This window comes from Dromaius novaehollandiae, chromosome 4 (assembly GCF_036370855.1).
Source record: "Dromaius novaehollandiae isolate bDroNov1 chromosome 4, bDroNov1.hap1, whole genome shotgun sequence".
NCBI classification, from domain to species: domain Eukaryota; kingdom Metazoa; phylum Chordata; class Aves; order Casuariiformes; family Dromaiidae; genus Dromaius; species Dromaius novaehollandiae.
Genome location: NC_088101.1, coordinates 8,443,044 through 8,460,485, shown reverse-complemented (window position 1 = coordinate 8,460,485; position 17,442 = coordinate 8,443,044). Strand labels below are relative to the sequence as shown.

The following is a 17,442-nucleotide window of genomic DNA, read 5'->3' as shown; positions in this document are numbered from 1 at the left end:
TACAGTAGTCATGACAACAAACGCAGAAACGAAATGGCTCACACTGGCATTAAATGCATTGACCCCTTGGGAACGGAGCTTTATGACGCTGGTGCAATGGCATGATGGCATGAACTACCATCCAGTTTCACAGGGACGTGGGACTGGGAATGGTTTAGGTTTTCTTTTTCTAAAAACAATGAAGATGACAATCCTATTACTGAAATCACACATATTTGCACATCACGACGACTACGGCTCGAGATGGAAAAGAGTTCATTCCCACTGAGCCCTCAACATTAACCCTGTGAGAAACAAGCAGCAAAGCTCCAGCCGGCTTCATTTCTTTGGCTCACTGACTCCATGCAATTCCAGAGCTCACTTAAAAAAGCAGTTTGGATTTGTTACAGCTTCCTTTGAAGGATAAGAATGAGATAGAGCATGCGTATGTGTCTACGTGCACACAGAGGTATCTCCCTACCAAATAAATTTTTGAAAAATCACTGATAATAAGAACGGTGATGTGCTTAGGACATCTTCAACAGGAAAAGAAGAGTGCTCAAAACTGCATTAGGGTAATATGCCATTATGCAGAGAGATCTCTGTGCAGTAAAGCTGGTGCCCATTTGATTAAACAGCCTGCCTGCTCCTTCCAGATGATATCACAGGCGCAATTAGTTCAGTCGGCAGTATCAGCAATGCCCTTGAGGTGCCGTGCTCCCGACGACTAATGAAGAGGCACTGCTGGCTGTCAGCACACGCTGGGGGAGGCATTCATCTTCGTGGCAGCACCAATTAAATCCACCAGGGTCATACCAGGAGGAGATAGGAATTCAGCACAGGGAACAAGTCAAAGTAGCCGACTAGCTTAACACTTAGTGTTTGGGATTTGTATCTTACAGAGAAGGGAATCAATTGTTAGACAGGCGTATAGCGAAGGGAATACAGAGCATCCGTATGGCAGCAAAAGCAGTGAGAGTACGGCATGCGCTCGCTCGTGTGTGCACGCGCGTTACGGAAGAGCATTCCTTTGAAGCATGGCTGGAAACCTCTGTGCATACACAAGTTTCTCCCAAAGGCAAGAGAAGGCAATTTGTTTATTGAACTGTGTTCCTAACACCTTGCTAAGCTTTCACAAAAGCTACCAACAGACTGGCAGCATGTGTGGATGTATCCTCCCATTTGACATAGCAATTACTCCTGAGAAGATTAAGTCAGGCAACTCTAGCCTCTTTTATCTCAGAAGGCTACATCCTTAGTTAAACAGTTCTAGTTCCAAACATCAGAGTTCAAAACTCTCGAAAACATTTCCATTTCTGATACAACATGTTGAGTTATACCTGTCACACTGGAACACGTCATCTAGTGTCTCATTTTGTGCCTCACTGTAGACACATCTTTTCCCGTCTCACAAAAATCTTTGTCATATGACCTCTAGGATTGTAAAATATTGATATCAGAAGAGAAAAACAACAAAAGAGAGGCTATAGAAAGTGTTTATGGGACCCAGCAAATTAGAACAAACGCAATTTTTAAGTGTATTAAAAGCAGCAGCATTAAGTCTGATGGGTGGCATTTAGCATCCACAGAACTGCACTGTTTTGCATATTTTAAAGAAAGAAACGCTGTGCTGCCTCTTAAACACTTAAACAGCATAAATTGCACCCCAACACATTGAGACAATCCAGTTAAAGACGGGTATCCAATCTGTTAAGGAACATGGGAGCACTGCAAAGAAAATTGCTTGTTTGGTGAAAAAGCGCTTACCTATAATCCCTGCTGTGTCTTGTGTTCGTTTGGGGGTAGGTAGGAGGAATTAAGTGAATTTGTAAACCCACATTTTCCAAGACCCAGTGGACCCTGGATTAAAAATGCTCCAAATCAGTAGGTGACAAGAATTATCACTTAGTATAGTCTTCCCATTTGAGATGTTTGAGAACTCACAACAAAATTTTCAGAGAGCTTAATCTGCTAAACACTGCGTATCAATACAGAACTGGAGAGTTAAGAGCTTTACGACACATTGGCAATCATCTGTCTTGGATGCTGAAGGGACTGTTTACAGAGAGTGAAAGAGCAGGACATACAGATGCAAAACAGTTCCTCCTGACTCACAATCATGAGTGCATAGACCCAAGCAATCCAAGCTGACAAATATGTTAGCCTTCTTAAGAAAATGCTACAGCCCTGTCATTTGGAACTGAAAAATAAATGTATTTTGCCTTGAGTAAAAGCCTACTGCAGCACTAGAAGCAAAATAGCTTATTATCCAACCTTTTATGCAAAGAAAGCAAACCCCTCAAAGCCCCCCAAATAAAAAAGAAAACCAGAAGAACCCTCAAACCCACCTCATGCTCCCTCCCAGAACAGTTAGTCTGCCAAAAACTTCATCTGCCAGACGAAGTTTTCTGCATGCAATTAAAAGAAAAAAAAAAAAAAAAGAAAAAAGAAAAGAAACAAGAGGAAAGATAAAGAAAAAGGTCTGTGGACACATTTCTCTCTCTCTCCTCACTAATAGGAAAAACAAAAAATACAAAATATCCACATTCTGATGATTTCAAAGTTCTGGGAATTAGTATTTCACTCCTTTGCCAAGATTCTCTAATAAAGCCATAGGCTTTTGGGAAATGCTCTGTATTCAGAGACTTCACAAGTCCATAAAGTCAGCCTGGAAATTTGATGAGGTACTGCACACTGTTCTGAGAAAACACAGCGTAAGATTTTTATGGCAGAAAAATGTGATTCAAACGTGCTGTGAACAGCAGCAACTCAAGTCATCCGAAATAATATAAAAACACTTAGTAGGGTATTCTCCACAGCAGCATTTGAGAGCAATTTCCAAAGATCAATTGATAAAATACCTACTACAGATTCCTAAATTACCTGAAAATAATTCTAAAGAGAGAAGCCGAGACACAAAAGCAGCCAAATGTTTGAATATCACAGAGAAAAAGACTTCTGGAGAGTCAAAACTGAGTCCTGAGACAGGTCTACACATGGCATCTATTGAAACAGTTTTTGCTTAACGTGCTTTCCAGCTGAAGCATTCGGGGAGGTACATGTCATATTTTGATTTATATCCAGTATTTCTTTTTACTCGAAGAAGCAGAAGTGGCTCATTGCAGTTAGCAGTTTGGCCTGTTTTCAATTAGTACCACAAAGGGAACTAACACTTAGGTTGCATAACTTGATCACAGAAAAAGCTGCTTTCTGAATATATATATATGTGTGTATATATACATATATATATATATATATGTATATATACACACATACACACATATATATATACATATATATATATATATATACACACACACACACACACATACACACACACACACATGTATGTACAGAAACCACGCACAGATCTCATCCAGGCAAGGACAGAAATGGTGTGATTTTCTTCAGCAATGCGTCTGGGCTTCTTTCCTTGACTACAGCTCTCAAGCCTGACAAACCAATCTTATACAAAAGTGTATAGTGCTGAAGGTAATTCTAGCCTTCAGTGGCCTCCACCATCCATCACCTGAGAAAGGCCCCGCAGTCCCCGATGAATAGCAAGGTGGCCCAGGAGCCGTAGGCATGTGAAATCAGCAGAAACACAGGTGCAGGAAAAACAGTAGCAGAGCAGCATGGCTCTGAGGAAATTAACCTCCAAGCACGGTAAAATGAACTCTGCGTCATCTTTAAACCAGCATTTCTGCCAAGAACATCCACTAATGACTATTCAAGCTCAAGGCCTCGACCGTCCCGTCACTACCATTACAAACAACTGGCTAAAAGACAAATGGAAGGCGAAACCTCACTCGGAGAATTGCTTTAGACAGATTAACAGCATTGTCAAGTTCTCAGATAACAAAAGCCTCACATGCCTTCTGTATACACACAGTGAAATTTTATTTTAACCTCTGTTTGGATGTCTTCTTCCCAGGAGCTAAAAGTCTCTAGCCGTCTTGCAGGATTTGATTTTGTTCTTTCACGCAGCGCAGAAGGCTAACAGACAACACAGAATACTTTCAAGAGAGTGTTCCCTGCCTTAACACCCTATTCCCTTTGCTCAAAACATGACCGTTTCAACAGGTACACCTAGTGCCCCCACCCCATCTTTACCTTCCAACACCCTCTCTCGGTGTATCAGAAGCTTAGGTCATCTTTAAGGCTTTCCTGTATCTCTGTGCTTCCCAGGCAGCTTTCCAATGGCCGCTGCTCATAGCGTCCCTCCTCTCAACTCACTTCCCTTTCATGTAGTAGTGTCCACTAATGCAAACATCTGTGAATTAGCAAGGCAAACGTGTTCCAAATTTTTTGTAGATTTATGACTGGGGAATAGAGGTTAAGATGTGGCTAACTACTATGTTATTTAGAAGAAATTTGCAAGTCTTAAGTGTCATGGATTCTAATGTAAAATTGCAAAGGGGCTCTACTGATTTTGTGCCATGTGTTAATAGAATCATCATCACCATCAGCCAGCCAGGACCAACAGACCAAACCTCCTGCCACTTAACATCAAAAATAAGAGCACAGATGAAGTGAAGACACCAACAGCAACTTGATCAACACACCACGAGCAACCATCTCACCGATAAGCAGAGGCACAGGCTGAAATTTGTTCCCACGCACTATTAAAAGCAAGTACCAAAACCCAGAAAAACAAAAATCACAACTTGGTCTGTAATCTACAAAGGAAAAAAGCAGCTAAAGAAATTGCCCTATTTGCATACAGTGTGCGAGTCAATTTGTTCTCTTCCTGTAACTTTGCTGGCTTTACAAAATGTGGTTTTGGGGGTTTTTTTGTTTTGTTTGTTTTTTAATCATGCAGCTAATGAAACAGAGTGATCTGAACAAACCTAATTGCATAGTTTAGCCATCTGCACATTTCTTCTCAGGGAGGCATCTACTTAAAGTCTCATCTAGCAAGGCTTTGCTGTTGAATAAGGATGGACTCAGGCTTTACAAAGTACCTCTTATTTTGGTTCTACCCAGTCATTCACTATGTAATCGCTACTCTGAAACCATCACTGAGAGTAACATGAAACATTCTTCTGAGTGCATGAGAGGCTGCTGACAACACCAATCTGAGCAGTCACTAATCACCTCGCGGTCGTGCTGACTCTGGTACAGCAGACGTCTGCACAGAAGTGGAGCACGGGCCTCGTGCTGTACGGGAACAGTTGCACTCTTGTGAAGTAGCTCCGTTAGTACAGCAAAAAAGCAAGAAAGGAAGGAACAATTTTAACATGAAACTATGTCATGACTTAAGGAATGAACAGAATGTTTTGATGCAAATTAAATGCATTTATATTTTAATTACAGCATCAACAGAACTGCAAGACACTTGTCTCCACAAATACATTTCTTTCATTCATCTTCAGACATGGCCATGTACAGAGGATTAGTTTCATACTATAAAACAACTCCCACATACATTCCCAAAATAATTTGCATGTATTACCAATAAACAAACACACATACAAGTTTGCAGGCCGCCCACAGACGTTATAGACAAAAGGAGGAATTGTCACTGTTGCTTTTGGGATTATAAATAAAATTAATTCAACTTTTAATATAGAGAAAGCAAAATTATAAGAGAGCGAGCCTCAGCACTACCCCATTTAACACAATATTCAGCTAGGCTGACAAAGAAAAAAAAATCCCTGCACGTAGCTCTTGTTGCTATGCAGCTATTTTCAGGTATGCAAGTTAACAAGGGCTGAGCAGAAGAACCCTGGATACGGTGTACTTTTCTCCCTCACACCCTATGAGCTCAGTTTTGGTGCTGCCCCACTAGAAAGCTGACTTTAATAATGAGTCACTAAGAAGATACAGATGACAAACAGCTCTGTTACCAAACGCTGACAAGACTGTCTGAAGAAGCACTAGTGGCACAAGGGCAGGAAAGATCACTTCATCTGAGCTTTGCATACAGCTAACACCACTTCTAAAGGCACTGTCATTGCTTCCCAGTCAATCCTTATTATGAGTTTCCACTCAATTTTAATGTGATCTCCAAAAGATTAGTGCCATGCCATGAAATGTCCAATCTGACTTCCCCAAAACATTTTTTCTCATGAATTCTTGGCACAGTATCCCACCAGGAAAATTGCTCCCATATGAAGTCACTATAATCACATACCTATTAGTGAGGGGAAAACAAATGTGCTGGTGCTACTCACACACAGTGAAAACTTTCTACTTAAAATCAAAACCAAATAAATAAGAACCTAAAATCAAAAAAAAAACCCTCACACTACCTGATTTTCAGGGAGATGCCAGACCAGTTTTGAAGGCAGCCCAGTTACAAAATTATTTTCTATTAGCTTGGCTGCAGAGAAAGACATTATAACCAGTGTTTTCAGAAATCACGAGAGGGGCTGGGTTCTCCATCCGCCCTGTCCACCAGTCACGCAGCAGCCAGCGTTCCCATTAGCAGCTACATTGCTGCAGGCTTTCCAGCTCAGGCATGAAAGCTCACCCGAGGCTGAGGCTTGGCATGAAAGAGCTTCGGCTGGGAGGAAACATACTGAGAGCTGCCGACGCTTCTCAAAACAGCGAGGAACAGCCAAACCATGGAAGCAGAAACAACACAGGGGCTGGCTGAGACTTAACAATGTGCTGGTAACTCAAAAACAGGGTGAAACACAGCATTTTCTGTAGGCTCTCTACAGCATAGACCACAGCCAGGTACTGAGGTAAAAGCATTCAAACTCAGCCACAGATAAAAACAGCCCAACCTTCGTCCATGCTAAGCACGTTCCAGAGTCCGTGACGACTTCACGCACTGAAAATGAGTGATTTCGCAGGAAGGTGCTTGAACATGGACGCAGGGGCCTGCCTTTGCGATAGAGAATATTTGAACTGTTCTACCTTAACTGATTAACATTTCCCAGCATCCTGTTATCGGCCTGATTTATTCCTGTTAGTGAAACTTCAAAGGCGCATCTGAGCCACCCTCCTGCAGTGTGGCTGCATCGGGCCCCATGCGGTCAGGGATCCCCTTGCCACCCGGCTGAGGGGTGCACTACGGCTGCCTGCACCGTTTTACAGAAGGGTTTTCAGGCCTGCATTCCACACACGTTCCAAGCCTACCAAAAAAAAAACAAAAACAAAAACAAAAAACCCAAAACCAAAACAACAAAAAGCAAAAAAAAACAAAAAACCCCACCCTGTCTTGATGCCAAATTTACACTGACCACAGGCATAGTAAGTACATGCACAGGTAGCGTTAGCAGACAGATTAAGATGCTACGTGAATCAGGACATTAAGAGCACTGGCTTCAGCAAAAGCCTTCTCTATGCCTACACGCATGACATGGCAGCAGAGGCAGCACTGCAACTGTTTTGAGATGGGAATACCCCTATTTAGTGCATTTCCGCAGCAGCCTCTTCTAGTTTAACCCGTGGCGGGAACGAAAGCTGCTTCCCCCACGGTAATGGCTATGAAGGACAGAGGGCAACACCACCAGTTCAGCGTGCTTCTACTTTTGGTCACTCGGCATATCACCCTCCCTACCCATTACTGTAGGATGCAGGCTATACTTCAGTAACAGCCACAGCTACAACCACGTGAGCCTAGCTTCCCTCTTCCCTATCTACAACGGCCAGAAGAAATGTAAGCCTGACTTACAAAATTACAGATTGGAAGCCCCATTTTGCTAGAAATCTTAGGTTGGAAAGCATTCTGAATGTTCTGCAAAAAAAGCTGTTTTTCAATTGAAAGCAACTGTTTTAGCAATTTTTCTGTGCGAGTAAGATTTTAGCCAGCCTAAGAGTTCCAGTGTAACAGGTTTATTTCAAAACTCTGAATACATGAAAAAGTTACAAACCTTGCTGAAGAATTTTTTTTAAATATGATTATTCAAGTTGGAACAAGTGTGAAAAAGCCTCATAAACTGGTAACATGCTTGCTTTCTTTGCATACCTGCTCCTCCTTGCACATAGCTTTCATAACCAAGCTCCTTAGAACACCAAAAAAACAAAAATAAAGCCACTCTGCCGAGCTGCTTCTGCAAATTCCACCTAGCTCTGCTCATCCTTGCCTGCTGAGCAACTAGCCTCCTTAACTCCCAAGTTTACTGCATATTTCTTACTCTTCTACAATTTATCAAAATCTCCCCATATCTGTCAAGACAACTACGTTGTTGATTTGACACCCTGCCTGCTTAAAAGCAAGAACATGAAGGTTAGTTCCAAGACACGTTTTCCTCAATTTATCCTTTTTAATAGCTGTGATGGGGAAAGTAAGTTGGAAAGCCATAGGGCGATTAACAGAAAATATTGAGCAAACACAGTAGGCTAATCAGGTGTTGAGAAGGTTAGTAAATCACTGAAGCAATAAATGCAGTCAAGAGTACCACACAGTTGCCAGGGTCATGTTCGTCAGACAAATCCACCCACGGGGGGGGGGGGGGGGGGGGGGGAACACAACAAAAACCAACACCAACAAAAAAAGCACTAAAAGAAAATGTACGGTTTCAATACAGCGACGCTTGGTGTTCTTAAAATCAGTTTATCCATCCAAGGTGACAAGATGGAATTCTTAAATGATGGTACCTGTCCCATCAGGCAATGTGCTATACTGATAAGCTGTTGTTGCTAAATTATGGATCACTTCTGTTACCACAGGACTCTATTTCATAATGTCTAATATCTTTTTTAAAAATTGCCTGATACTGACTTACACTGTCAGTACCACTGAGTGCCACAATCCCTGGCTGCAGAACAATTTTATTTTCTGTTGACAAAAAAATAATAATTTTCCTACACTGCCCAGAGCTGAATGAAAATATACCAAAATATTATGACATAAAATATAACAAAATTAAACATTTCCCCACCCCTTAAATTGAATCATTAGTCACCTTCAGGTTCTGTTCCGGCTGAAGAGAAGTGGTCATCTGTCACTGAGAACAAAACTGCAAAGACTTTTTAGGAAGCGCAGAATATCCTACCTGGAACAACTTCAAAAAGGAACTTTCCTGGACTCTCTTCACTGCATGGATGCTCAATTACTCTGTTGCCAGGCAGAAAGATGGTACCCTACAGAAAAAAAAAAGAAAACAACAACAAATGGGATCAGAACTGCTACCTTGCTTTCGATAGACTAATGCTTCCTCTTTTTGGACTGAGTACACCTGAATTTGTGTTGCTGCTGCTGGGCAGCTGACTTCCAAAAGGAGATTGAGGAGGGATTATCCAAAAAGCCACCATCATATATTGCCTTAATTAACTGAGGTGTTCAATAATGGTTTTAAATTTTTCCCACGTCCTTGGTTTGTGACACCATGCAGATTTTTGTACTAACCATACCTAACCGTGCTGCTGGGGAAATTTCGTTGGGGTTAAACGAAAGGGTTAGTCAGAGAGCAGCGTCTGTGAAATGCTGAGAAGCAGCCAGTACAGGACGGGATCAACTTCCCAGCTAGAGTCCTTTGCAAAACCAGAAGTTACGTGGACAAAAAGGGTAATATGTCTATGTGTGGGGCGCATCCCCCAGCTCTGACTCTGTGCCCTTTCCTTACCATCCCAGGGCAAGCAGTACAGAGAGAACATCCCACTGTCACCCACTAGCAGCACCACAACAAAGGCATGTCAGGCAACGAGAGCTGTGCTTAAAGGCAATATTTGCTAACAGCATCTCCTCTCTCACAGCTTCTCCGCTCCCTCTGTATCCTTAACAATAACTAAACCTCATGATTTTATTTCTCCCTTTTCTCTTCTCTCCTTCACAGCCTCACCTCCCCTTCAGCCTTTGCACAGCCAGATAGATGGCAGATCACCTCTGCCACAGGCACTGAACGCCTTTACTGCACCTTTATTACCACGAGGAGGCAGACAGGGAATTTGAACTGTCCATATTCGACACGAGTTTCCAAAACCAGTGCCTGCCTTCTCTTTACACTGTAACTTTCAGAACATCTCTGGAGCTGCACCAGAGCTAAGACCTCTCCGCAATTTTTTTCCTCTTTGCCTTGCTGTCAGATCTGACAGAGACACCATCCTTTTCTCTGAGAGCTTTTTCTCATTTTCAGATGTTACGACTCCTCCTAGTACTATTTCCTCCTCGGTTGGCAGGACGTCCCTAATGAAATTAGGCCGGGATGGCTGTCCAGGGGTAGATTTTCAGAGCAGTACGCTAGGAACTGTACTACGCACGAGCTCTCCATCGCTGTTCCTGTGAGCTAACGCCTAGTTACCAATGTTCTGCAATTACTGCAGAGTAAGGCCCCATCTCCAAAGTAAACAACATAGGTAATTCTCACAGCTTAAACATCAAGTACCCTTTTCTGTAGTGGTTTTTACCAAACTCTGCTTCTAAACATCTACCAAACCCTGCATCTAAGCAGCAGTAAGAACACCACCAGGAAAAAAGTCTGTTCTGATACCCAGCGTTCAGTGCTCCCAACAATTGCTACGGCCTACAACCCTCACTATGAGCAGAAGTATTAACAACTAGAGAAGACAGAACAAGAGAAGGAGACAATCTGCTCACAAAGGAGACATTACAAACCAACAGAAACTTCTTAGGAAAGATATAAGTAAAAAACATATCACAAAAATCAGTATTTAGAACAGCTCGGGTGGAAACTGATGTGATCCTAGAAGCTACCTTCCTCTGCTCCTGCTGCAAAACCCCTTTCAATAGAGGTAGCACTCCAAAGCTCTCTGTGAAATACCTTACGAGGCAAGAGTTGCACTGGGAACATGGAGAGATGTTAAGAGCGCAAAGACACGAGCCACAGAAGAGCTCAGGTTTTCACATGACACCTGGAGAACAGACCATTCAAAAAATACTGCAAAACCAGGAAATCAACTTTTCTGAAAACTACAGGAAGGCAGGGATAGCAATCTATACAAAACATTCTGTAAACTTAGCTACGTGTATTTTGTGTCACATGTAACAAAACGGTAACAATTATCTTGACCATCGCCAGCTTGAGCTGTTTCTAACTAAAAAAGCTCCACACAGCACGTGGGATGGGCAGAATCCAGTCTTCATTCCGGAGTAATTTTCATTGGCTCAGGAGCTCATGTGCGCGAATGCATCACATATTAGAGATAATTATACGCTATGCTATTTAATTAAGCAAACATGCAAAATTAAGGAGACCTAGCCCACAGCACTGTAAACTAAAAATCAACTTCTGAGACAGTAAATGAAAAACATTTAATTTCACTGTCAATTCATTAGCTATACGCATGCTGTAAAGAGTCTGATTACAGTGGGATGCCTTCTGATTCTCTGATATAAAAACCCTTTTAACGCTCGTCTTAGTCAGCTGTCTCAGGAGCAAATTTTTGAGAAAATAAGAACAGTCATAGTATTAATCGCCTTGGCTACTTCATTTCACAGGTCAAACATATTTCATCTACTGAAATTAGAAGCCCAAATCCGTGCGTGGTAACTAAGTTTAATATCCAGGATCCCAGACTGCAACACCATGCAGAACACTGCTGTGGTTTAAAAAGAGAACATGTACTCAGATGGTAATTTGGTTTATTTTACTGTCTATTTTCAGAACTATTATTGGAAACACAAGTGCACGTGAAATATTTAAACACTTTTTTTTTCTTTTTTAATAAAAATAGCTTTGTTTATGCAACACGCACCTGGATGCCTCAGACTAGTGAGGAAAGCTTAAGAAAACAACTGCAGTTCTTTCGCTTCCCATTCTGTCTGCTTTCACACCAATCTGTCTGCCTTCACCATACAGTCGTACTTCCCCTTCAGCCTGCTCTGTAGCTATCTATAAGAGACCCAGACTATCTGGAGGGCCCCTCTGCTCTGTTTCTCACCAGCTGGCAGCGTGTTTCACATGAGCACGCCGGCATCCAGAGCACACATCTGTACAGCAACAAAAGCCCCTCGCGCTGCATACACCTCCGTGCTGGGTATTCGATACAAACAGCCAGAGGGCAGCCCGCATGCCGCTGTATATAGCCTTGGACACCTTACAGGATAGTCATTTACACATAAGAGATAAGGTGATTTCCAGAGAAAAGTAGTGTTTTGGCTTGAGTATTAGTCTATATAAATGTTCTAAAATTAGGCAACTTCACATTGTTCCATATCAAACTTTGCAGATCATTCCAAACTGTTAGAAAAAAAAAATCTCACTCCAAGACTACAGATTGGATCAGAATAATACTCTTTTTAAAAAAAGAAAGAAAAACAAGGTGGCGGCAGGGAACAAGACAAATAGTTTATAGTAAACATACAAGAAAGGGAAACAGGAGAAAAAGGTGGCTGTGACTGACGCCCGTTGCTGCCTTTGCCATTCTATCTGCTGGCACGTGCTGCGCAGCATCAGGAGCATTTTGAAGAGCTCCTACCCCGGTGAGCCTGGGTCGCTTTTCCATTCCCAGGGCTCCTGTACCGACCACAGCGCTTCTGCTTCTCAAACTGAACGCTTCGGGTGACTCCCTGGACACACGAGACATTTGGGTTGCTCAAGAACCACTGCCGCTTTTGCTAAGCAAACCTCGAGGCCACTTTCAGAGGAGCTTCTCTCACAAACATGACACATTTCAACAGCTCACTGTTGCTTCAAACCAAGGAACACCCAAATGCCAGCGTAACGACATTTTCACTGAAGATTTGCATAGATGAAGCTTCTGACAGAGGAAAAAGTACTTCAGTTAATGAAGTGCATGACAAAATACTGCAGTTCAGTGAGGATGGCATAAGTCTGTTCTGAATTACAATCACAGTATTACAGTTTCACTCTCCAAGGGATATTTTACCCCCCTCTACTCTCCTGCAACATTTGGAGTACCCTTCTGCAGATGAACACCATGCAAAACACAGAGGAGACCAAAGAGTCACCACTGACAGCCAGCTGACGGATTACATTTTTGCCTTGCACACTCAGCACAACAGACTAGTGAAGCAACTCTGAGCTTTGTTTACTAGTTCTTTTCCATGTTTCCCAGGTAAAACTGGCCTTGCCCTGTCTCAGCTTCATTTTTTGAAGCAGACCGACTCATCACCAATGTTCAAGAGATAAAGGATTTTTCCTAAGGAAGCTTATGGGACCAGGAGCTCCCATGACTTTGCTTTCAGATGTTGACTGGCAGCTACAGAGACAAGTACCTGACTTTCAATACAGCTTCATGGATTCTACCCAAAAAGCATGTAGACACATGAGGGAATGAACTGCCTTATTGTCAAAAGTCATGTCTTCAGCATTTACTCTAATAGTGTTCCAAAGGCTTAACTGGTCTATTTGCTTGCTTAAAGGTCGTCTTGCCACTCCTTACAAAAAGCTATGTGAGAAGTGCACACTATCTGCAGTCCCACCAGGTATTCTCCTTGCCCCTCCAAATATACACTGTTTATAAAATATTATTAAATTCTATTTCTCACTGTAAAGATGAGTGCTGCTTTTACATGTGTTTTTCTCATTTGATGGGAAACTCCTCCCAGAAGTTTTCTTGTACCCTCATGTAGTTTCAGTTAACTTACAGGATCTTCGTGTAGCTGCTGCTTCTTTGCCTGTTGCTAGAAGTTGGTTAAGCACGTCACCACAAAACTCCCTGCTTTGGTTAGGCAGCAAAGGCTTCTGCTGTCTCATGCCTGCCAAACTGCAGCACCAAAGCAAGCTGAGCCCAGCTATTCACGCCTGTCCTTAAGAACGCTCCCAGGCGCGTGGTCTGCATATCAGCCCGGCTGCAGCCCTGAGAAATAATGGTCCTTGGAAACAGTGCAAAGCAAGCCTAATGCCCACAGTTACCTGCTATTCTCCTTGCCAAGCTCTCTCCCTCTGTAGGTGCTGCAGATTAAACACCTCCACAGTTCTTAGGAAAGGTTTACACAGAGCGGGGAGGAAGAGGAAAGAGAAGTTGGCTCTCAGGGAGACAGGAAGGTCATCAGCTAGGAAGGAGGCAGCTGGGAGGGATCAGAGGCAGAAAGGCTTCTGGGGTAGACATCTCTGTTGTATGACCCACGCCCATGTATACCACGCAGTGCTGCTGTGTGGTTTCTTCTGTCACTGTTGCTGTTTCTGGAAAATCCTGCAAGTCGTACATGAACATACAGCGTGCATTTCTACTTGGACAGCATCTTCCACTGAGAAAAGCAAAGAGATGCATTTGACGGTCAGTGTTCTCAATCTCACTAGCATTTATGAGGTGGCCTTAAAGGCATCAACTGTATTTCATAGGAAAGCCTCTTAATGCAGATTAAAAAACACAGATACACATGCACAAGCATATACACATATACATGTCCATACCCCCATATATGTACTGTAAATTCAAACAGATAATTCATAGCAAAGGAGGAAACGTGCGGAAGGCTGATAGTTTACTGTACATTCTCTTTCCTCAAGTAACTGCTATTTTTGCTTTTAAACTATCACAGAAATGGAGTATCTTAAGTCCGATAGAACCCCTTGTGCTCTCAGGAATCGACAGACATGAGCGGGGAACATTTATAGCACAGGCAAAACTCCACTTACACTACGATCAATAATAAAACCTGCACTGAGTTCAGAAAAACCACTGCTGGACTGAGGGGACCATTTTTGAAAATCCAACTGGATTTTCAAAGTCACAATATATTTTCAAGATCCCTGTAAAACCACCAGCCTGCAAAAGAGCCCAACAACTCTGAAAATCAGGCCCGTAGCTTAATTGCCTACATACAGCTACCCGTATTTCATAATCATGGTCTTGGTCGTATCAGCTTGATACAGGGATGGCAGTACAACTTTGCAACCTCCCTGAATAAACTGGGACCTTGAGAGTTAACCAGCTGACCCAAAAACCCAGAGCAGAGACGCTGCAGACACAGAGCGCAGCCTCGGCTGCCGCTGGCTCTGTGAAACCCCGAGGATCCAGGGCACACTTCCCTCTGCAGCACGGCTCACCACAAGCTGACCACTGTGACTTCTTCTGCTTTGTCCAGCACAGAGCCTTTGGTATGTTTTAATCCTTGCGCAGATCTGGTTTTTACTCTTACCACCCATCGTGAAAGCAAACTGTTTTCTCTTAGAGCCTTGCTCTGCCAAAAAAGCATCCTCTGCCAGAGGTCAGCTCCTCACTCCAAATTCACGGGCCTCCCTAGTGACAGCATTAGGGCTTGCGGTGTAAACAGGAGGCACTTGCATGGGATTAGACAGCAAAGCCTGATAAACCACTCCACTGCTCTCATCGGACAGTTAGCGCTGGTCATTATCACCACATTACATGCATCTGATGAAGTAACATTAAACAACAATGGCTGACTGCAAAACCTTTCAGGCATTTATTTTGCTGTCCTGCAGTTATAATCTATCAAGTAATTTCGTTTGACTGCTTTGCCACAAATCTACAGCCTGAGAGTTACCATGAGTGAGTTTAAAAGGTTGTAACTGTGAATCAAGCAGGGTAAGTGCTCTGACTGCTCATCTCCAACGATATTTTGAAGCTACATAATTGCTACTCTTCAACTAAAACAGTAACTAGCTTCTTACAGAGATCTTCTAGCTCTTATGTATATTAGGGGTTTGTCAAGCTCATTGGTAAATATTACATAATAAAACCAGGCTTTACTAAATAAACATTTTCCTGAATTGCCACAGTAAAATACATGTAGTATCAGGTTATCTAGCACACACGATAAGAGTTAGATGACACTGGAAAAAAAATTATAGCAACAAAAGGTATAGTTACAAGAGAATGAAAGAACCAGATGTTCTATACCTCAGCATGGTGGATTTTTATATCACTTAAGCAACCAAAGGCATGGAAGTAGTACAATTATTGAAGGAGGTTATGTAGTCATTGTCCTGAAGTTATTGCAGCCATTTACAGTTTCGCCAAATGCACAGCAAGAGCACAATAAATGCTATCATATTAGAGGCATGCGGGGGAGCTATTTAGATTTTAGGGGATATATAATGTGCCAAGAATGAAGACAGAGAGGAGGACGGGAAAAAATCACAAAAGGAATAGGACTGTTTGGATAAAATTCAGTCAATACACAGCATACACTTTATTGGTAAAAATTCCATTGCATTTGACATTTTCTCCTCCCACCATGTTAATGCATTACTTTGGTTTGTTTCTGTTGAAAATACAGAATTGGCATTTCAGTTGCAGAAATTCTCCAAACAACAGTATAAAGAGACTTGCCCTTTACCTAAGAAAAAGAAAAGTTCAACACTTAGCTCATTGCTCAACTCTTTAAACAAAAAGCAAATTCACTTCTGCAGTGGTCAATACTGCTGTGCTATGTTCGGGAACCAGCACCAAAATATTTATTCTGACACAACAGGGTTAGACCTGCCAACTTTCCTAGGATGTAATTATGGTATCTTCAAAGATATTTCTATCTTCTCTTGCCACACATTTCACTTAACAGTTCAGGGCCTCTCTCTGCTTGAGAGAAATTTCTTTCCTCAGTGAATGAAGAATTCTTGGCTTGAACAGCACTAGAAACTCTCCTCCCCTGAAAGACTGTACCAAATTAAGTTATAAAGCCACAGAAAACTAAGTTTGCCTAAAACCAGAGGCTAGGTATATGCACGTTGCATGCCTATAGATTTCGTACCTATTATGAGGGCAAGGGAAAAGAATGACCATCTTCTGACCACATTTGAAGCAGCGTCTGAAATTATTCAAAGCTTTCTACATCTCTATGTCTACCCCTCAGCATTCCTTGCTACCTTACTGCTGAAAATAAAACTTGAAATGCTATTTTCCCCCCTCTAGGTTCTACCAGATATTTTGAAGGGTTTCAGACAGATCTTGGATTAGAATGAAGCAGCTCCACTTCCTAAAGTAGATTTGCTGTGGTACCTAGAGAAGCTTAACACCTTGTTTCATCCATCCGCTCTTGGCTTCTCCCTAATAAATGAGCTTATTCGCTTATATATAGACAGTTGCTGTGAGAAACACTGTCGGTCCTGCAGTGCTTTCGCTTTTCTTCCCCCCCTGTTTGTCACAGGGGGGTATAAGGTACGGGGGAGATATTTTGGAGGTGAGCAAATTCACAAGTAACACTCGTGACAGTTCCCTCAGGCACGAGGACGTTGTACACCTCTGTTCCCACAGGTGCAGTTCTGGAAGGAGGAACAAGAACGGTGATTTGGGAGAGACGAGACAGGGAAGGAGCGAGCTCAGGTGATACAATGGGGCAGGCCATAGGCCTGGGGCTGCTCTTCAGGGGATGCTGGGGAGCTCTAGGATAAAAGATGCCACCTTCCAAGGGAACGTGGTGCAACGGCTGTGTTACTTATGACAAGGATCCCCCAGTATTTTCTGAATGCAAAGAAAAGGAAAAGAGGCTATAAATAAATATGGATATCGCATTAAGGACTAATAAATTCAAGCAAAGCTCATTCCCCAGCTCATAATTAGATGCATGCACTGAAGTTTTGATAAAATTAGACTTCATAAAGTTCATTACATTTTGATCAATGGAGAATGGACTAGAGTATTACCAAATTACTTTAGAAGTCAGAGGCAATTATGGAAAAT

At 42.4% G+C, this 17,442-nt stretch overlaps 1 protein-coding gene across 5 annotated transcripts in view; it reads right to left on the bottom strand.

The window, feature by feature from the left end:
- The window catches only part of ARHGAP24 (Rho GTPase activating protein 24), a 242,647-nt gene that overhangs the window by 149,023 nt on the left and 76,182 nt on the right, over positions 1 to 17,442 (bottom strand). For 4 of the 5 annotated variants that reach the window (XM_026102777.2, XM_064510370.1, XM_026102776.2 and 1 more), the window contains one exon: positions 8,931 to 9,018. In XM_026102777.2, the coding sequence (XP_025958562.1) occupies positions 8,931 to 9,018 (88 nt within the window). Of the gene's footprint in view, positions 1 to 8,840; positions 8,865 to 8,930; positions 9,019 to 17,442 lie in introns of those variants that run through there. The other variant, XM_064510372.1, reaches the window with a different exon arrangement.